The sequence below is a fragment of the Mustela nivalis genome (genome assembly GCF_964662115.1).
Source record: "Mustela nivalis genome assembly, chromosome: 8".
Taxonomy (NCBI): Eukaryota; Metazoa; Chordata; class Mammalia; order Carnivora; family Mustelidae; genus Mustela; species Mustela nivalis.
The window spans coordinates 102836299-102857380 of NC_139027.1; the positions used below are offsets into that span (position 1 = coordinate 102836299).

The 21082-nt window shown below is 59.2% G+C and overlaps 1 protein-coding gene across 6 annotated transcripts in view; it reads left to right on the forward strand.

Moving 5' to 3' along the window:
• The window catches only part of RRBP1 (ribosome binding protein 1), a 61882-nt gene extending 40800 nt beyond the window's left edge, over nt 1–21082 (forward strand). Inside the window, exons 5-24 of one of the 6 annotated variants that reach the window (XM_082743209.1) lie at nt 761–913; nt 1750–1868; nt 4206–4359; nt 6056–6194; nt 7983–8161; nt 8306–8331; nt 11013–11103; nt 11865–11957; nt 13685–13777; nt 13856–13939; nt 14092–14181; nt 14832–14924; nt 15348–15419; nt 15997–16092; nt 16616–16699; nt 18291–18386; nt 19132–19215; nt 19403–19501; nt 19922–20069; nt 20512–21082. In XM_082743209.1, coding sequence (XP_082599335.1) covers nt 761–913; nt 1750–1868; nt 4206–4359; nt 6056–6194; nt 7983–8161; nt 8306–8331; nt 11013–11103; nt 11865–11957; nt 13685–13777; nt 13856–13939; nt 14092–14181; nt 14832–14924; nt 15348–15419; nt 15997–16092; nt 16616–16699; nt 18291–18386; nt 19132–19215; nt 19403–19501; nt 19922–20069; nt 20512–20519 — 2001 coding nt within the window. In that variant the 3' untranslated portion in view covers nt 20520–21082. Of the gene's footprint in view, nt 1–760; nt 914–1749; nt 1869–4205; nt 4360–6055; nt 6195–7982; nt 8162–8305; nt 8332–11012; nt 11104–11864; nt 11958–13684; nt 13778–13855; nt 13940–14091; nt 14182–14831; nt 14925–15347; nt 15420–15996; nt 16093–16615; nt 16700–18290; nt 18387–19131; nt 19216–19402; nt 19502–19921 lie in introns of all 6 variants that reach the window. The other 5 variants (XM_082743211.1, XM_082743206.1, XM_082743207.1 and 2 more) reach the window with 5 other exon arrangements.

A 21082-nucleotide genomic window follows, 5' to 3' on the forward strand; every position in this document is an offset into this window, starting at 1 on the left:
GGTGGAGGCCCGCCAGTCAGAGAGCACCCGGAGCCCCAGTGGCCTCTTTGCATCAGCCTCCCCACAATTGACACTTCCCATGGCTTCTGGCCATGGCCATTCTTTCAGGAATGACATAGACTCCAGCCAGCCCCTCTCCTACCCTGTGCTCTGCCTCCTCCTGAAGCCCTGGCCCAGCATCCTGTGCCCATTATGGGCCTCTGATGCTGAGCAGAGCAGATGCTCCCTAGGCTAGGGGGAGGACAGAGCAGCTGAGCCAGAGACCCAGGCTCCTGCAGGAGCGGGCTGACCCCCTAGTCATGGTGGGATGGGCATTGTCCCTTTCCCCACCCCAGCCATCAAGGCCCACTGCCTCTTCGGTCCTGATACAAGCACTCGAGTAGGGCATTCCAGGGCCCAGATGTCCAGGACCCAGCCTAGCCAGCATGCCATCCCCTCAGCAGGGCCTAGCCAGTAGTCCAGGAGACCCCAAGACCATGTGGCATGTTTACACAGCTTCCAGCATCCCCTGCTTTTCACGTGGCCAAGGCCTGACATCAAGACCCCTACTGGTCAGGCCAGTAGGATTTTCCGCAGACCTCTCGTTGTCTCCTGCTGGCTCTCTGCAGTGGCTGACTTAATGTGTCTGGGAACTCAGGGAGCAGTTAGGTGATGAGGTGATATCTGGGCTGTGAGGAAATTGCCCCCCCCACACACAACAAGCTCCCGAGTTCCCACCCTCACTTAACTAACCGCCTCTCTGCCCTCTGCGCTCTCCTAGGAGCTGGCTGCAGAGAAGGCTAAGGCCGCAGCCGGGGAGGCCAAGGTGAAGAAGCAGCTCGTGGCCCGGGAACAGGAGATCACGGCTGTGCAGGCGCGCATGCAGGCCAGCTACCGCGAGCACGTGAAGGAAGTGCAGCAGCTGCAGGGCAAGGTGGGTGGGGCTGCGGGACCTGGGCTGTGGGCTGGGGTGGGCGGACCCCGGTGGGCGCTGGAGGACACCTGGTCTTCAGCCTCTGGTCTGGTTTTGGAGGGAGGGGCCATTTCATCTGGCCAGCTCTGGTCTGCCTGTTGTGCGTGTGTTTCATGTCAACAGTCAGGAAGATAGAAAACGGACTGGAAAGAGCACTGTTTTTTAAAACTGCCTGGTCCTAAGTGGCCCACGCCACGTCCCATCTCCGGGGTGCTGGTTGGTCAAGCTTTTGGCCTTCATGGGGCTCCACAGTCGTGCTGGCTCTGCTTTCTTCACTCAAGGTTGGGAGGACCCCTTGAGGCAAGAGGCATGAGCTGCCTGAGGCCAGCGGGGGCCACTTGCCCAGCCCTGCCTGTGGAGCCCCAGCCCAGAGCCTCGCGCCGCGACTGGCGCTCCATTTGCGGTGGGCTACTGCGTGGCTCAGGCTGCACCCCAGGAAGTCAATGGGCAGGAAACGAGACTCCCTCAGGGCCACTGTCAGCTGTGGCTTTTGGCTCTGTGCTTGGAGTCAGGGCACTTCACCTGGCTTTGTCAGAGGTGGTGTGCTCAGGGCAGGCCTGCGGCCCAGGCCGGGTGCTCGCTGCCTGGAGGCTGTGAACGGGGAGGGAGAGAGGAGAGCGGGGGTGCTTGCGGGGGGTCCCCCTGCCTCTGATGCTGGAACTGTGCAGTTTGGAGGGCTTCTCTTCCCCTCATGTGGAGAAGGTGATACCCTCATTGCCTTTGTGGGCTGGGTTGGGTCCTCACCGGCCGGGCTTCAGAAGCCAGCTCTCTCCGACGCCTCTTCATTGGCTTTTCAGATCCGGACTCTGCAGGAGCAGCTGGAGAACGGCCCCAACACACAGCTGGCTCGTCTGCAGCAGGAGAACTCCATCCTGAGGGATGCCTTGAACCAGGCCACAAGCCAGGTGGAGAGCAAGTAAGCCAAGCACCCGCTTCAGACAGCACGAGGACCCGTTTCTGGGGCTCCGGAGCTGGGGAGGGTCCTTCACACCTCCTTCGGGGCTGTGTGGGTGCGCTCCAGCTTCTTACTGGCTGTGGGGCTGGCATGGTGGCCTGTGTAGGTCCCCCCACATGAGCAAAGGGGCTTGTGGTGCACTTGCACAGCCACCCTGGTGAGGGCTCCGGCCTGACTCTCCCTCCTTGTCTGGTTCTGAGCGACCAAGCCTTCCGGTGCATGGCTGGCATCCTCATATGTAGTCAAGGCCCCAGGAGAGCTGGCGAGCCCCAGCCTGCCTGTGCCGGGCGTCCACACAATCAGGGGCCTCTCAGGTCCTGGCTGGTGCTGGCCTCTGACCTTTCTGGGAAGCATATCCTCTTCCAGGTCCTTCTTCACAACATCCTGTTAGGAGGCTTTTGAAAATGTCTGATGTTGGTCCAGAATATCAGGGGCTTGCAGATTGTCCAGGATCAGAGTCTAATGGTGATGTGGGCCTGAGCCCCTGGATACTCCACCAGGGAGGGGGTCTCCTGAGCTGGAAGGGACATTTGCCTCAGGTGCACAGGTGGTAAGGAGTAAATACCCCTCACAGCACGTGGCCCGACTGGCTTAGCAGGGCTCTCGCTCTCAGCCTCGCGGAGCTCAAGTGCCAGGGCATCCGGTGAGTGGGCCGACCCCAGAGGGCCCCAGTGACCTCACTTGAATGAAGGGCCACGTGGCTTGGACTTGCTGATGGGGGCATTACGGTCTCCACATGCTGGCCCAGGAGAAGCCCCACTGCGTTTTCTTCTGATTCACACTTTTTTGCCTTCTCTTGACCTGAGGTCTCCCAGAGGGACGTTCCAGGGTTCTCTGTTGTCTCTAGAGCATCCCCGTTTGCCAAAAGGAGTACTGACAGAGTGTTCTTTGTCCTTTAGTTGCAAGTCAGGTGGGACACCCATCGGCCCAGGAGCTGGACCAGGGAGGGGAGTCTATGTCCATGTGTCTGGTTTTGCCGGGGCAGGGACATTGGTTGGAGTGTGATCTAAAGGCCTCCTTCCCCAGGCTGGTCCCTTCTGTCTGTACATGCCCTCTGGGTGTGCATGTTCACATCTTTGTCTCCGGCCTGACCTCTCAGCAGGCTGGGGGTCGGTGGGGGGCTGCGTGTGGTTTCCTTAGCAGCTACAAGCAGAAGGTGAAGTGAACATGGGGAGGAACAACGCTCCGTGGGAAAGTGAGGAGCCTATAGACCTGTCACCCTGAGGTGACAGCTAGTGATGCCCTTCATGGAAGCTCTGCCCTGTGTGCAGTCGGTGACCCAGGGCTCTGCCTGGAGCTCCAGAGCAGTCCCAAGGGGCCGCCCGCCGAGCCTCCCACCTCCAGCCCCAGGAGCTGGAGTCCAGCCTTTCCTGCAAGCCCTCCTGTCCAGAATCTTGGCCTTCTAGACCATGAGCCGATGGCCCCGCAGAGGGTTTTGGGACGACCACCCTGGTGCAGGTGGGAAGAGCCAGGTGCACAGAGGTGGGAGCCCCATACCTCTTGACCAGCAGAGCATAGCTGGCCGGGCTTCTTGCCTTCCCCTGGTCTGTTGCCACCTTGCTGGGTGGTGGGCAGTCTTGTCTGTCCCCTTTGTCTGGCCTGGTACTGGCCCTTGGCTGGACAGTCGGCTCTGCCTTGAAGACGTGTCTTGTGTCCTAATGAAGGACACCGACATGCTGATCGCCTCCTCACACTGGGGAAGGTGGGTCTGGAGCTGTCTTTCTTTTCCTTTAAATCAAGTCTCCTTCCTTCGCTTCTGGACTTGTCACCAGTCCTAAGATCCAGCTTTTGCACTGTGTTACAGGGTCTATTTTGTGAAGTGCCTCAGTGCCCCACTTCTGGTGGCCTCCGGCCTAGCTGTGGTCTAGTTGGCTGGCTGGCTGTTCCCGTCCCTGGCCTGCAGGGGTACTGCGACCAGTTGGCTGACATCTGGAGCCTATCTGGTCCTGGGTCAGCAGTGAGGTAGAGGGCATCTTGCCTCTTCTTTCCAAATTTTCCAGCTGTTTCTGGGTAGGGTTCCCATAGGATATTGTAGCACACATTCAGCTCTTTGCTCTGTATGGTCCATATACCATGCTAGTCAGAGGTCTTCACATCACAGTTCACCACGACTGAGGTAGCACAGGAGGCTTTGGTAGTAGCTTCAGGACTTGGGCAGCCACTTGTGAAAGAGCAGGTGCCCGGGAGGGAAGGCTTGTCCACCAGCCCCCCCATCACTCAGGGCCAGCCCTCGGGGCCAGTGAGAGCGGACCCGGGGCTGCTCTGTCCGTCAGCTGGGGTCTGGGGACTGTCTTGCAGGCAGAACGCCGAGCTGGCCAAGCTCCGGCAGGAGCTCAGCAAGGTCAGCAAAGAACTGGTGGAGAAGTCAGAGGCTGCACGGCAGGAGGAGCAGCAGCGGAAGGCTCTGGAGACCAAGACGGCCGCCTTTGAGAAGCAGATCCTACAGCTACAAGTGAGTGTGGGGAGCAGCCTCCTTGATGCCCTGTACACTCCACTCAACAAGCCTCTGGAGAGCGGGGACAGACCCGAGCTCATACAGCCACCTTGGGTCATCTCCTTGGCAGCGAGAATTTTGACAGCTGGTGGCCCATGCGGGGCTCAGGCTGGAACCCTCAGCCTGGGCCTCATTCATAATAGCGATAGCGAGGTTGTATGGAATGGGGGCTTGCGGTGTGGTAAGCGTTGTCCTCAGTGCTTTGAAAGCATAACTTGGCGAATTCTCATTCTAATCCCATGAGATATTACCTGTAATGACCTGTAAGGAAATCTGAGGCACAGAGGAGTTAAGTAACTGGTCCCGAGTTCATGCAGAGGGGAGATCTGAACCTGTGGGTCCAGCCCCAACGCTCTTGGCTACCACCTGTGGTACTGCAGTCTCTGGCTTTGAGGCTGAGCAGGTGCCCTTCCCTCTCAGCCTCTGGCAGTGGCCTGGAAGCCTTTTTCTTCCCAGGAGCCTGTTTTCTCAGAGGGAGGAAGGTTATCTCTGTCCCCAGAGTGCACTGGGCAATACCCGGTGTGGCCTCAGCCCAGGGCTTTGGTGCTTGTTGGCCTGATGACTTTTGGACCCCCCAGCTGGCCAGTTTGGGGGCAGGATGCCTGGGTGTGGGGAGCCTTGATTGACGTCACGCCTGCTATGCATTTAACTTTTCGGGATGAGGAGGAAATCCTGGTGGCCCGAAGAACTCTGGGCCCTTCCTCAGCTCAGTCCCCAAAGTTAGGCTACAGTATGTGGGGCAGGGAGCTGTCTTGTGGAAGGTGCTGTCACCACAGACGTGCAGACTGATGCTGGGGTCGGTACAAGGGACTGAAAAGGAACACGGTGTGGATGGTTTGGGTGGAATCAAGAGGGATAATTTGCTGTGCACTGATTTTCATGTAAGGGAGGTTGGCCCCTACCAGGGAGATCAGAACCCTCGGGGGGTGGACCTGGCCATGATTATGTTTCTGGATGGTTCTGCTTCTGGAGCTGGAACCTCCACTCTGGCCCCCAGCTTGCCACCATTATGTGTGCCATTTCTAAAAGGCCAAGGCCTCGGCCTGGCTCTTCCCAGTAAGCCCCAAACTCTGGGCACCTCCTGTCCTCCCAGGCCATGGGCTCCCATCCCCAGCCTGGGGTCACAGAGATTTTGTTTCCTCCCTGACACCGGAGATTCGGGGAGCCGACCACCAGTGGTGAGGGAGGGTGGGGGGGTGTGGTGTGGCTGCATCCTCTGCGTCCTGGGCCTGCTGGGGGTTGGCTGTGCTGATGCACACACAGTGCCTAGAATAGGGCTTCCCCAGAGAAAGCTTGACAGGGATGAACCTTGGAAGGGCCCACATGGGAAATCTGCAGGTTAGACTGGAGGTTTAGGTTGCGGGAAACATCTCTGTGCATCACAGTGAGGTTGAAATGTTAGCATTTTAGTGACCACGCTTCTTCACCTGGGACCCATCCCCGAGCACTTACTCTGCGGGGGCCAGGGTGGGGGGCCCCCTGGAGTTCTCACTGGGTGAACCAACTTCCGAAATCCAGGACCGTCTTATAGCGGTTGCTGGGGCAGGTTGGCAGGATGTGAAGAGCTCTCTATGGTCCTTGGCCTCAGAGCCCGCTGGGGGTGCAGTGTCCTTCCAACCTCCTCATGGCCCTCTCCCCTGTGCCTGGTCCCCAGGCAGCTCACAAGGAGAGTGAGGAGGCCCTACAGAAGCGCCTAGATGAGGTCAGCCGGGAACTGTGCCGCTCCCAGAGCAGCCACGCCAGCCTGCGGGCCGACGCCGAGAAGGCCCAGGAGCAGCAGAAGCAGATGGCCGGTAAGGGCAGTGCCCGGACTCCGAGGCCCCCACGCGCCTGGGTTTGTGCCACATGTGCATCCGTACACCACCTGGTCCCACTGCCGCCAGGCCAGAACCCCAGAAACGGGCCAACCCTGTGGGCGGGTGAGGTGGCATGGGGTCCCTGACTCTGTTCCCCAGGGAGTCGTGAGGTGGCGATAGCACCAACCATGTGAGAGCTGGGCTGGGGAGTTGGGGTGTGCAAGGTGCCTCCAGCTGGAGCCTCTCCTGCACAGGGCCCCGACCTAGAGCTGTGGTTCTGGATGAGCTACAGCACCCCACAGGCCTTCGCTGACCTTCTCAGCTGCCACCTTTTGGACCTTTCTGGCTTTCCTGGCTCACTCAGCCCAAGAGGCCAGGTTTGGAAGGTGGACCTGTGGTCTCCCTAGGCCTAGAGGTCACCTTCGCCATCCAAAGAATGTGGCATAGTGTAGGGGGAGAGGGCATCTGGAGAAATAGAGTGGGACAGGGCCAGGGATAGCTCCGTAGTCACTGGCTTGGTGTGGGCCGAGCACTGCTGTGGGCACCCAGTGCTTGGCCAGGAGAGAAGCCGTGGCAGCAGGGTCCTGTTCCTGCAGGAGAGACAGGTGATATGGCAGAGAGACACAGGCAGATGGCCGTGCATTGACAAAGCGCTCTACAGGCTTTGGATAGCCAGCATGGCCTACAGCAGGGTGCTGTGTCTTTGAAGAACCAGACTTGGGGTCTGTCACAGCTTGGCTGCCCTAATGCCAAAGCAGCCCTAGGCAAGGTGTAGACAGACAGAGCTGGCTGCCTTCCAATAAAGATTTATTTACAAAAACAGAGAGGGGTGCCAGGGGTGGCCCGTGGGCCTAGTTTGCTGACCTCTGCTCTAATGGGTGTGGCTTTAGATGGGATGGTTGGGGAATCCTTTCCAAGGCAGAGGGAATATTCAGGCCGAGTCTTGATGATGGGAAGGGAGGGGCTGGTCTCATTGAGACCAGGAAGAGGTGGAAATGGCCAGCTTAGGACCCCTGAGAATGGGAATGAACTTGAACTTGGCCTTTACAAGAGGCAGGTACATAAAGTCAGCAAGCGTGACTGGAACAATGTGGAGCCAGAGGGCAGGGCCCAGGTCACCCCCCACTGTGAGGTTTGGGTGCTTGTGTAGTGTAGTGGGTACACTCAGGGCCTCTGGGACAGGGATGGCAGGAACCTGTTGAACTTTTGGATGATTTGGTGCTGGGTGGAGAATGGACCAGAGCAGGAATGGCCCAGGGCACTAGGGCTGGAGCTTTTGTAGCTGTTCTGTTCAAAGGCACCAGAGTGGGCCCAGGTGGCCCCAGGGTTACTGGTGAGCCAGGGAGGGATTTGGGAGGTGGTGGATGTGGAACCCACACGCCTCACTGGCCTATGAGAAGTAGAGGCATGGGAAACAGAGCGGCCAGACTAGCAGGAAACGGGTGGTTGGTGGGAGTGCTGGGTTCCAGTTGCCTAAGCAGAACTCGCTGGTACAAGCCTGTTTCCCACAGAAAAGACATTTAGCAGCTGCAGCTGGAATCCATTTTAGATTTCTAGCATTTTCCCAGGAGTGATCCCAGGGCATAATGTGTCCTGGAGAGCAAAGCCGGAGTGACTTTGTCCCTCAGCTAGTAAGATGCCTCAGTGGTCACAGCTCCATCTTAGCAGCGTAGGCACACAGAGGATGCAGGGGAGGGAGCCCTGGGTGCTGTGTGCCGGGGGAGGGGGGGTGATGTCCCTCTCAGCGCTTCCTACCCCTACCCACCCTGCTCTCCTGTCCCTCAGAGCTGCACAGCAAACTGCAGGCCTCCGAGGCAGAGGTGAAGAGCAAGCGCGAGGAGCTGAGTGGTCTCCACGGGCAGCTCAAAGAGGCCAGGGCCGAGAACTCACAGCTCACAGAGAGAATCCGGTCCATCGAGGCCCTGCTGGAGGCAGGCCAGGCCCGGGACACACAGGATGCCCAGGTCAGCCCGCAGCAGGGGAGGGAGAAGGCCACAGTCCATCCTGTCAAGTAGAGAGGGCTGAGAATGGTCGGGGTCCTGTCCTGACTGGTTGCCACATGGGGCCGGTCTCATGGTGACCACGGCGCTTTCTGTCTCTCATTCCAGGCCAGCCAGGTGGAGCAGCAGGCCCGGTAAGTGGAAACGGGGGCCATTGCCTCAGCATGGCGAGGCCAGGGCATTTGACCGGGGGCACAGCCCCCTGGGGAAGAGCCACTGCAGAGGCCCTGGCCTTTCCCCTCTCCCTCCAGTGGCTCTGAGGATGGGACAGAGCTGGGCAGGACAAAGTCATCCTTGCAAAGTGCTCCTTGCCCTTTCTTAAGGAGGGAGACTCATCTGTGTGGAGAGCAGCGGGTGCCTCAGAGGGGTGGGGAGGTGTTTCCTAGGCTTTATTCCTCCTCCCCTCTGTCCATCCATCCATGTCTCAGACGAAGGACTGGCTGATCGGGGGGTTTCCAAGGCAAGGGTTGCACACCCAGATGGAGAAGCTGTGTGTGGAGGGGGGTGTGTCACTCAGCTTTCTGCCCAGATTTGCAATGGCAGTGCAGTTGGGAGCGAAGTCACGGGATTGGCCACGAGATTAACTTCCCTGCAGGCAGACTTGTTTTCTCTTCAGTGGGTGGCCCAGCACCAGGCTGTGCTCAGTGGATGGTTTGTTTGCTGTTGCTAAGGCTGGAGCTGACACGTGGGGGGAATGGCTTGACTTAGGGGGCTTGGAGTCCCTGGGCCGTGATCTCTGGGACACATGTCCCCGAGCAGAGGGTCACAGGCTTGGAAGCCGGGTCTGTGGCCAGGCCTCCACAGGGGAGCCTTCGTCATGACGGGTGGCCTTCGTCCCCATACAGATGGCCAGATGTGTCCCAGACCATCAGCTGACAAAGTTTCCTTGTTCTGGCCAGTTCCCTGGGTGGCAGCCAGTGAGTCACCTCGCTTCTGCCTCCTCAGGCCATGGCCCATTGTTGGTTCTTAGCCTCAGGCTCCATGTTCGGGGGCTAGGGAAGGAAGCCAGAGAGCCCACAGGACCTTGTGGAAGACCCGTAACCAAGTTCTCCATGTCCCTTTCCCAGTGTGCTGCTTCACAGAAAGCTCTGGTGGACTTGGTTTCCCATGGTGTTTGTTGGAGTAGAGAGGTTGTGTTTAATTAGGGTCGGTTTTGTTTTTGTTCTTGTTTTGTTTTTTGCTTTTGTATTTTAAGATAATATCCTTGGGCCACACAGGGAGTGTAGAGCAAATGTGTAGGACGCTTAAGTCACATTGTAAATATGGTTAATCCTAATTTTTGCACCAGGTAGATGAGTTTGGCAGAAACTGCTTTTTAAAATATTCTTCTGAATCCATCAGAAAATTGCATCTAGGTCAGGCCATCCTGTTGTTGGTGGAGACAAGCAATCCCAACCAGATGTTCTGGAACTCAGGCTGTGACCACTGTTGGCATGTCCTTGCCACCTGCCTGCTGCCTATTCCTCCTCAGGGACCTGGTTTGCTACAGGCTCTTACATAATGCAGGGGGCTTGAGGGAAAAGCTCTGAGGGGTCCCAGCATAGTTTTCAGGGTGGGGTCAAGGTTCTTCGGGAGTAAAAGCAAGACCCAAGGAGTCAACTGACTTGAAGGCCTTTCCGGAGGCTGGTTTTAGAGTAACGAGGTGAGGCAGTGCAGGGGTGGGAGGCCATTCCCAGGTAGACTGCGTGGGCCAACCAGCAGACTTCAGCCCCTAGCCACTTAGATTGTTTGGTTTGGCCCTGAGATGCGTTAGAATGGTGGTTTTCAAAGTGCTTTTGACCATGGCCCATGAGCAGATACGGATCAGTATGTCCTCATCTGGCTGGCAGTGACTCCCTGAGGCTGGTAGCAGCTCCGTCTGGTGGGCACGTCCTCGGGGGGTGGGTGGAGAGCGGGGTGGGGGGGTGGTCAGTCACTTCTAGACCTCACATGTCCTGTGTTCCTGGGACCTTTCCTCTCCTAAAGCCTAATGCCGAAGCTGACACAGTAAAGTGTCAGCCTTGGAAGCCTTTTCCTTGGAATGGCTAATCCCGCTCTAATAGCGTCTACCTCTCTGGACGGTGCGGGCAGTCGTAGCCCACCAGGCCCCTGAGTGTGAAGAGAAGTGTGGGAAGATGGGACTGACATCTCACTGATGCCATGGCGTCTGGGGCTCATCTGGGGCTGATTTCCCCAGAGCCTGGGCAGGGACCCGAGGGAGGAGCCTTTGGGGCTCAGCAGAGTTAGGTTTTGGATGAAGGGGGTTCTGCTGGCCCCAGTGGAGAGCAGTGGCATCTGGAGTCTTGCTGGGGGTGCAGGCTCAGCAGTACTGTGAGAAGGCCTAGCCAGTGTCTCTGGAGGGCCTGGTGTAGCCGCAGGGAGGGGCCAGCTGACGCGTTCTGTGGGGACAGAACAGGACCAGATCGAACAGGAGCCACGTACCTGGTATCAGGGCGCAGTTTACTAGAAGAGAAAGCGTCCCTGAAACCCAGCTGTCTGGGTACACCCCTGCCCTGGCCACTGCGGCTGCTCTGACCTCTGCTGTCCCAGTGGCCAATGTCACCTGGTAGAAGTCTGGTGGCCTCATGAGTCTGTGCCCAGGCTCCTGGGTTGTTGGGATGAGTGAAGAGAATGGGGCAGGGATGGTTCCTTGGGCCCCCCCTAAAAGCTTATGCCCTGTGAGGTGGTTAGGAGCAGTGGGACTGTTCTGTGGGGACTGACCCCAGCTGAGGGGCTCTGTGTGGGTGTCTGAGCAGCAGAAGCGGCCCCCAAAGATAGAGCCTGGGGACACTGTGGGCATTCGGAGCCCAGCGGTGACATCCCTCTCTCCTTTCAGCCTCAAGGAGCTGGAGTCCCAGGTGTGGTGCCTGGAGAAGGAGGCCGCCGAGCTCAAGGAGGCAGTTGAACAGCAGAAAGTGAAGAACAACGTGAGTGCTGAGGGGCGTGTTTATGAGGCTTGGGTTTGCGGGAAACCAACCCCCAACCCCTTGGGAAGGGACCCAGCTGCCTCTGCACGTCCCATCGTGCTGCTCTTGGCTGGAAGTGCACTGATTTCTAGGGCCTTGGGCAAGGCCTCCTGTCCCCTTGGGTCCCGCACATTCCCAGGGCTGACACCCATTGGGTGGGCTTGGGCCCTGTACCCAAGCGTGGAGCCCCCTCCCCCACTCCCAGCCCTTGATGGGATTGGAATGTCCCTCTTGGTCTGGTGTGGGTCCCATGGTCACCTTGGAGTGGGGAGGCTGGCGTCAGGAGAAAGGGTGTAGGGGACCTTAGCTGCAACCTCCCTGCCAGGCTGTCCCACCTGCTCTTCCCTGGGGAGCCCCCACACGGACCTCCCCGGGCTGGCATGGCCAGAGCCAGCTGTGGGGTCAGTGGCGGCAGGAGCCTCTTCTCTGAGGAGCCAGGCTGATCCTCTCTCCTCTTTCTTCCACAGTAGAGCTTCCCTGAAAGGACGCCCACTTTCTCACACCCTCGTACCATAGCCACTCCATAGCAGACTACCCCAGGGAGGCCAGCAGACATGGGCCGAGAGAGGGGGCATTTTGTCGCTTTGCAGTCTCCCTGTGGGGTCCCAAGTAGGGTCTGAAACGGTTCTCCTGCCCTGCTGAGCCTGGCTGAGGCAGCTTGTGGTGAATGTGTGGTGGCTGCCCCTACCTGGCCACTGACCTTTTCCTACATCTCCCCGCAGGACCTCCGAGAGAAGAACTGGAAGGCCATGGAGGCTCTGGCCTCAGCCGAGAGAGCCTGCGAGGAGAAGCTACGCTCTTTGATCCAGGCCAAGGTCAGAGTCCTGTGTGCTTGGTCTGACCTGCTGGTTTGGCAAACCACATGGAACGCGCAAACTATGCGCAGAGCAGCCTTGGCCTTGGAGCCTCTGAAATCCACACCCAGGGCCCCAAGGGCAACAGACGGTGTGCCCCGGGGCTCCTGCGCCTTCCTCCTTGCCCTCCTTCTCTCCCCTTCTTTTGCCTTTTCCTTTCTCCTCAAGATGAAGGGGGAAACGTAGCCTTGCTGCTTTTTCTTAACTGGGCCCTTTGCCAGCAGGGCACAGAGACAGGCTGTGGGGGCTATGAGCCCACCTGGCTGGACTGCCTTTGAGGGAGGCCAAGGTTGGGCCGTCCTTGTGGACTTTCTTCATTTTGTTCCCCTCTACCTCTCCCCGCCCCCTCCACACACACACACACCCCACCCCCCACTTTCTCAGGGCCTCTGAAATCCTGGCCCAGTAGGTTCTGTGATTGACCTTTACATGGAGGGAAGGCATCTTTAGCAGCAAGCACTTGTCCCTGGAGCCCCGTGGGTCCTGAGTTCTGTGCCAGCCAGGTGGAGGGAGTGTGGGTATCTCTGTATGCAGGGCCCCCACGTTGCCTCTAGAGGGGGAATGTGGCCTGCAGCGGCAGTGGCCAATGAGGGCCTCGCCCACCCCCTCTTTGTCCTTGAAGAGAAGCCCCGGCAGCCAGCCCTCCCCTCCCAGCCTCGCTCATGCAGAAGGAATGTCCGTCCTTTTATCATGGGCTTTACAGGGACTTTCGTGAACTTCCCAGGAAGCCTGAGGGCTGTCTCAGCTGAGGCCCTAAGTTGAGGCAGGAGGTGGAGGGCTGGCCTCAGGTCTCGCTATGGCAGCTGCACGGAGACTCCCCAGAGGTGACCCGGGGGCCTGTTGGCCTTTCTGTGACAAAGGCAGAAGCTGTGATGGGAGACGTTGCCTGACTCGCTCCCAGCCACACAGCCCAACAGATAAGAGCTGGCCTCCAGGTCCTCTGGCCTTTGCCTTGGACTCGTGTGACCCTGGGGGGCCTGACAGGGGTTGCGAGGTGTGGGATCCACAGCAGGCCACCAGCATTGTCTGCATCATTGCCAGGTGACCCAAGACAGGTCAGTCTTGAGACTCGTGTCTGGATCACGTGGGCACCGTGGTCCGGCCGGGCGTCTTGTCACGCACATTCCAGAACATCACTGGAAGGCCCTAACCCAGCGGCAGTTCTGGTGCCCTGTCAGGTCTTCAGCAGTACCATCATGGCAGGCTGGCCCCAGGCTCAAGCTGCCGTTGTTAGATAAGACACTGTTTTGGCCAGAAACCTCCCTGGGGTCTGAGGAAGGGGTGTTCCGTGTCCCCAGGGACACGTGTTCTGCTGGGCTTCGCTTTTTAGCTCTTCCCATCCTCCTTCCATCCCTAGCTTGCATTTTGTGTAGGAGCCTTAAGGAGGACAGGTGGGGTCTGGCCTGGCATAGCCCAGACGGGGTGAGTCAGACTTCGGAGGAGACATGATGCCCCACTGAGCGCTTGCCCCTTCTGGGTGGGTTCCTCCCTTCGCAGAGCAGGGGTGCTGATCCTTGGCCCTCCATGGCTGCTGGGTGGGGTCCCTCCCGGATGGCAGTTGCCCCTAATTGGTAGCTGTCAGGAGATGCCCCTGTCAGGAGATGACACAGGACTCCTGTGTCGCCACAGACACTCCCCAGGGTTGCCCCAGAGCGCACAGCTGAACGCCACCCCCCCCTCTCCTCCAGGAGGAATCAGAGAAGCAGCGTGGCCTGACTGAGGCACAGACCAAGGAGGCCCTCTCGGCGCTGCTGCCCTCACTCTCCAGTTCCACACCCCAGGTAGGAGGCGGGGTGGCTCCGGGGGGACCCCATGCCCAGAGGGAATGTCTGGGCCCCACCTCTCACGTCTCGTTGCAGAGTTACACTGAGTGGCTGCAAGAGCTCCGAGAGAAGGGCCCTGAGCTGCTGAGGCAGCCACCGGCAAGCACAGAGCCCTCGTCGGTAAGCTCAACTGCTGACATGCCCTCGCCAGGGCCAACGCTCTCCCTTTGGCTGCCCCCCCCCCCGGGAGGGGAGGGTGCCCAGAGTTGCTTCCTTGAGCAGCGGGGCAAAACCTTTGTGTTTGACTGAGCAGAGCCCTGTTCTGCCCCCAGGAGCTGGCCTCCAAGCTGAGGGAGGCTGAGGAGGCCCAGAGCAACCTACAGGCCGAGTGTGACCAGTACCGCACCATTTTGGCAGAGACGGTAGGGCTTGCAGCTGGCTGGCCCTTGGGGCACTGCCAGGAAGGAGCTTCCAGAGCCTACAGGTGGGAGGCGGGCCAGTGGTCCTGGGGAAAAGAGCCTTGGGTTCAATGCCAGCTCTACATGACCTCGGACCATCATGGCCCCTCCCTGGGCTCCATTTCTCTCGCTTAGTGGTAAAGGGGATGAGTGAGGTGCTCAGGCCTTCACTGCTTCTGAGCTGAGGGGGCTGGGTGGTAGCTTTGGGACTGGCTCTTTAGGGGTTGGGGGGTTGGAGACAGACATGACAGGGAGCAGACTGGGAAAGGAAAAGGTGAGCATTTGGCTAGTGGCTGGCTTGAAGCCACTGTGTCTGTGACTTCAGGACCTGTGCTAGGTCCAGCTCTCCGGCCCAACCCCATGCGGTGCTCCTTGCCCTGGGCCACTGAGGTCAGCAAACCCAACAGAGAGGAGAGTCCTAATGGCCTCCCCTGTGGGCCCCACAGTCTTCATTCATACACTGGCCAGAGACCCCACTGCAGGACTGACCCTCTCCCCTCCCCCATGACACCATGACAGAATCAGAGCAGCCAGGGGACAGGAGGCTGCAGCTGTGTTCCTGGGGTGCAGGGTCTCCGGGGAGGGGGACCTGCCTCATTGTCCCATCCCCCCAGGAGGGCATGCTCAAAGACCTGCAGAAGAGTGTGGAGGAGGAGGAGCAGGTGTGGAAGGCCAAAGTGAGCGCCACGGAGGAGGAACTCCAGAAGGTACAGGGAGGGCCCTGAGACCCTCCCCTGGCATCAGTGACACAGGTGTTGCTCGGGGTAGGGGGAGGCTGTCCCCCTCCCTAGGATAGCAAGCATAACTTACCAGAGACTGACAGCTAGCTAGGTCAGAATTTATCAAAACCAGGGGGAAAACTGATAGGGTGGAGGGGTGGTCCCGTGGGTCTCTTGGGAGACAGAAGGTGGGTTCACTGGGTTTTGGTGATGCCACATCAAGTGCGACTATGGAGTGACAGCTGCCTTCTCAGTTTCAAGAGTCCCCTCCCCAAAAGAAGAGGCCACTGGTCACACTTGAGGAGGGTGGGCACCACTGGGCTTCCTGGGAGAGGGCCCATCCTGCTTGGGTCTTGGGACTGTCCCCTTCCAGGGGCTTGTGTTTGACGGGGCCTTCTCCCTGCTTGGCAGTCACGGGTCACAGTGAAACATCTCGAAGACATTGTAGAGAAGCTAAAAGGAGAACTGGAAAGTTCAGAGCAGGTGAGTACGGGGCTCTGCCCAGTGGGCTGCTCTATTACAGAGGCCCCCGTAGTGGTTTTTGCTTCATGTCTTGAGAGAAGCGAAGGGGTCTCATCAGTCCTGCTTTTCCTTCCTGAGAGCTGTTCACAGGCTCAGCGGCCCTGGGCCCTGGGCCCCGGGCCTTGGTGTGCGGCAGCTTCTGCCCTGGCCATGTCACGGGAGGGGTGCAAGGTGGCCCCGGTGCCCTCTGCGGACACCCCATCAGCCCTAGCGGCCTACATTTTGCCACCCCATCAGCCCTAGCAGCCTACATTGTGCCCCTGGCATCAATCCAGCAAGCAAATCTGGAAGCACTCCTCTCCTGCCCTGCTGAGGCCAAGAGCACTCCAGGCCCAGGAGAGCTGGACCTGGGGAAGGTGTTCTGTTGCCAGGGACTTGTTTCTGCCTCTCCTTGATTGGCCCGCTGCCCACAGGCCATGGACAGCCTCCCAGCCCTCACCCCAAGGCAGCCAGACTTGTCGCCCTGGCACCCTGTTCCCAGTGGGCCCACTTGAAGGGTTTGACGCACGCGCGTGCGTGTGTGTGTGTCTGTGCCCAGGTGAAGGAGCACACGTCCCATCTGGAGGCAGAGCTGGAGAAGCACATGGTGGCCGCCAGCGCCGAGTGCCAGAGCTACGCCAAGGAGGTAGCGGGGGTGAGTCTGTGGCCATGCTGCGGTTCTCCTCCTTTCTTGACTTTCACCCCAGCATGGAGTCTGGGTTCTCCAGCTTCAGGCCTGGCCTTGGACCCACAGAGCCAAGGAGACTTGGTGGGCGGTGGCGTAGACCTTAGCAAGTCCAATGGACAGGGCTGCCTTCTGAGAGTTCCCTCTCTGGCCTAGGGACACCGTTGCCGGGGAGGACGGGCTCACTTCTAATACCGGTTTTTGGCTGCTCTGAAGCAGAAATGCACACGCCTGACCCCTCTCCCGATGCTGGTTTGATCTCGGACTTTGGGCCTGTTTTACAAGCCACACTCACTCACAGTGGGTTATGTCTTCCCAAAGTCTTCAAGGACAGTAGTTCTGGGAGGCCTCGGAGCCCCCGCCAGGCCTGCTGTGCCCTGTGATGTTCTCGGGGTTACAGGGAAGGGTCATGTTTGCTTGTCTGTCTCATGCTAATGCACTGGAACTGGTTTTCTCTTTTTCTTTGTCGCCTGGGTCTGTTTCCTCTCCCAAGTTGAGGCAACTTTTATTAGAATCTCAATCTCAGCTGGACGCAGCCAAGAGTGAAGCCCAGAAACAGAGCAATGAGCTCGCCCTGGTGAGTGTGTGTGTGTGTGTGTGTGTGTGTGTGTGTTTGGTGAACTGGCCAATCATGTTTCACCAAAGGTAATGCAGCGTGGTGGGGGGCGGTGTACGTGGACCCGGCATTAGAGGCAGGCTTTCATGGGCCCTGTCGGAGGGGCTTCAAGCTGGCGGGCAGCGGCCAGGACCAGTGCTCTCTCTCCACTTCCTGTCACTCCAGGGAAAGGCACTGGTAGCTCAGGGCTGGGGTTAAGGGCAGTCCAGCTCCCTGTGAGCCCTGTGGCTCAGAACAGCTCTGTCAAGCCTGTGGGTGTGTACAGAGGCCTGCCGTACCCCGGGGTAGGGGCTGGATGGGGGTACCACCTTGGCAGAGGTGTAGGGCTCCCTGCCGTGCAGGTGGCCTCAGGTTCTCCTAGTTGTCTGCTTTGGTGGCTGACCTGCTCCCTGCCCCCTGGCGAGGTCAGCCGGGCCTCCTGTGTGCCAGGACCAGCTCCGGGGCTGCAGTCACAGCCCAGGCTACTGGATCTGCAGCTTTTCTTAAAATCTTGCATTAGTCATTACCACTTGGGAATTGGCAGATTCTGAAGACAAATAGGCATTTGGTTTTTGGAGGAGCCAGCAGATCTGGCCCAGGGTGTGGGTGCTCCCCTGGCAGCCGCCACCGAGCAAGCAGCCCCTGCACTGGGCACACGCTCTGCACCCCCCCACCCCCAGTGCACCCCTGCTTATTCAGGCCTTGCCCAGGGACTGGCACACTGGAGAGGGAGTGCCATCCGAGCCGAGTCACCTGAGCCCAAGGACCACTCGCCAAAGACATGGCCTCTTCCAGATCTGGGTGACAGGGCCTGTGGATGCTGCCCAGGTGGCAGCATGCAGCATTCTCTGCCCACATGCAGAGAAAACCCCAGAATTTCTCACCATCACAGGCCTGTGCATTTTGGTGTCCCCTTTGGTGAGCTGCTATCGGGAGAGAAGCTGAAGGACAGGCCTAGGGATGCCCTTTGGAGCACTGCCTCTTGGAGACCATCCAGGCCCCCTGGGGAGCTCATACCAGAGCCCACCTGATTCCCTGACTAGAACTTTTACCAGAGCTTTGTGGGTGATGCTGCTACTGCTTCAGGTCTGAGGCCCCAGGGCGTGGGGACCCCCAGATGTGTCCCCTGCCCCCAGCAGTGGAGCTCGGACGTAAAGGGACCTTATTAGGCAGCTGTCCATTCCTAATCTTGTCCTGACCCTTAAGGGGGCTCTGAACAGTAGACTGCATTGGGAAGGGGTCCGGGACGTAGGCAGTGCTGTTTGTGCCCGGCCCGTCCACCGCTTCTCACTTCCTTTTCAGTTCCTTAGCTCTTTGTGCCCCCTGTCCATCCGTGGTCCCCTCGCTCCTGGCAAGGGCTCCATGGCTAGCCTTGGAGCAGAGCACAGGAATGGCCCCTGGGCCTCAGTTTGGCTCTGGTCAGGGGTCACAGTTGCCAGACCAGGTCCCCCATGGGGCTTTGGCCGTCGGGAGCATCTGCCGTCCTCCTGAGGGGGTCTGTGTGCTCAGGTGTGCACACTGGCCATGCGTCTGGCTGCGATTGGCACAAACTCCCACTTCTTCCCTGTTTCAGGTCAGGCAGCAGTTGAGTGAGATGAAGAGCCACGTAGAGGATGGTGACGTAGCTGGGTCCCCAGCTGCCCCCCCCGCAGAGCAGGACCCCATCGAGGTTAGGGCGGTGAGCCAGTCCCCAGATGTCTGTCACTAACAGCCTACCTGGGCCCCCTCCCGCCCACTGGGAGAGCAAGGACCGCAGGCCTCTGTTCCAGATGAACACTGGCCACTGGCAGCCTCTGCCACCAGCTCTGCCCAGCCAGGGGCCAGCCAAGTGCTGAGGTAGCCCCAGAGTGGAGGCAAGGGCAGGGAGGCAGCTGGGTAGAGAGGGATCAGGTGTGGGATCCTAACCATGTGTGCGGGAGGGCTGGACGGGGGAGCCAGGACGGCTGTGCCTACAGATAGGGAGTTTGGTCTCCCTGTTGCCCTTGCTGGGACGTCCCCAGCAGGGCACTTACTCTCCAGACCTCTGACCTAAGTAACTGTGGTTGAGAGCCCTCGCCAGGGGCCTGTGCCCAGAGAAGCAGGGTGGGGATGGAGTCGTGGGGCTGGGACTGGCACCGTGGCTCTAGGGCATCCCTGTCCTGGGGTCAGCAGAGGTCCTAGTAGCATCTCTTCAGTACCCCAGCTCCGTCCCTGGGGCTGAGGCACCATCTCCCAAAAGGGGGGAGATTTGGGAACAGCAGTCAGCTGGCTGGTGGGTGGCCAGAGCTTCCCCCACCCCAAACCAAACAGCCAGAGGCAGGGAGAGGCTAAGGCAGCACTCATTGGCACTAGAAGGTGGAACCTGGCCAGGAGCCATGGTCCCTGAGGGGGTCTTTCCCGGCTTCCCACACTCCGTGTGTACTGTTTCCACACAGCTCAAGACGCAGCTGGAGCAGACAGAAGCCACCCTGGAGGGTGAGCAGGCACTGCGGCAGAAGCTCTCAGCCGAGCTTGAGGAGGTCAGGCCCTACCCCTGCAGCTCCCAGTGTGCCAGGGCCCGTGGGGATATGGAGCAGGAGTCTGCGGGGCAGGGTCCATCCTCGGGCCCTGCCCCGCACCCCTGTCCCTCCCTGCTGGCATCTGGTGACAGCCCTGCGCACTGTGTTGGGCCTCCTGCCCACGCCATGCTGCCCTGTCTCCACCCAGGCTCAGAGCTCGGCGTGTCGGCTACAGGCAGAGCTGGACAAGCTCCGCAGCACAGGGTTCCTCGAGTCTTCAGAAGCAGAGGAGGTCACGCAGCTGAAGGTAGAAGTTGTGGGGGAGCAGCAGGTTGGGAAAGGGGGGTGACCGTCTGGGGTGGGAGGGGGAGAGGAGCCCTCTTGAGGCCCCTTGAGCAGGGTCCAGCCTTATTTGGTGGTGATGAGGGTGGCAGGATCCCTAAGCCCCCAAGGTCACACTGGGCAGCCATTCATCAGTGTTGCTGTGTACATAAAGTAAAACCAGAAGTTTGCTTCCTATGCCTCTAGCCTCAGGGCACCTCAGGACCTCCCCAGTGTCACAGGAAGCTCGTGACGATGCTGGTAGCAGGGCAGCGACCGCAGCCTCACACCGCTCTCTGGAGGCCTCCCAGTTCATGGGCGGCGGGGCCTCACAGGCAGAGTTGGGGCCTATTCTGCTGTGCCACGGGATGGCTCATCGCATCCCGTTGCACCTTCTGACCCCCAGGAGAGACTAGAAAAAGAGAAGAAATTAACCAGTGACTTGGGACGCGCTGCCACCAAATTACAGGAGCTTTTGAAGACAACCCAGGACCAGCTGACGAAGGAGAAAGAGACGGTGCAGAAGTTGCAGGAGCAGCTGGACAAAACAGTGAGTGTCCTGGCCATGGCTCCCGCATCTTCTAGCAGTGTGGAAGGCCCCAGCACTCCTGGGGTGCAGGGCAGATGGGACAGACTCCCGGAAATGGGTGGTGGGACCAGCAGCCACCCTTCCGCAGCTTCCCTTGGGGCTAGGGGAGTGGGGGGAGTGCTTCTCTGACCCCTACTGCCAGCTGGGTCCTCCCTTGGCCCAGCCTGGGTACCAAGGTCCTCACCCAAACTCAGGGACCACCCTCTCCTCTTATGAGCTCCCACCAGCTTCTGGAATCCACACTGGATCTCCAGACTTGCTGGGCTGGGTGTTCTCGGAAGGGGTGGGAGTGGTGTGGGGGGGTGTTAATTCCGGGGACACTGGAGGTCTCTAGGAGTGAGGGGGGAGCAGTTGCCTCAGCTCCTTGGCCCCAGCCTCCCCCTCACTCTGCCCACCTTTGTTCACAGGACAGTAGCAGCTCAAAGGAGGGCACATCTGTCTGAGTCTCTTCAGGAAAAGAAGTTACTGTTCAACTTACCAAAATGCCTTACACATTCCTTACGATAAATAAACCACCCAACACAGCGTTATCCAGGCCCAACCTCCAGTAGCTCTGAGAGAAGCCATTAGAGACGAGAGTCTCTTAGAATCGCAGAACTAGATCTGCCAGACCCCCGGTTTGTCAAAGAACCTTTGTCACATTTGGTAAACACTATTCCCCAGGACCAGCCCTGGACCACCACTGAGCAGACGCCAAAGCCCTTCTCAGCTCTGTGACAGGCCCCAGGGTGTATGCTGGGGAGGCCGGGACTTCTGGGTATCTGTATGTCAATCAGTGCAATTGTTTTCTTTCCCTGGGTTGTGGGGTCAGGAGACGGGCGGCCCCAGGGGAGTCTCAAAGGCTATAGAGCAGACTGGAGGGTCACAGCCCAGCCCATTGAGGCAGCAGCCCTTCACCCCCAGGAGAAGCTGCCAGCAAGAACGGATGTGTGACCTTCTGGATGTTAATGCCATTAAAACCAACATTGTCGCCCGGCA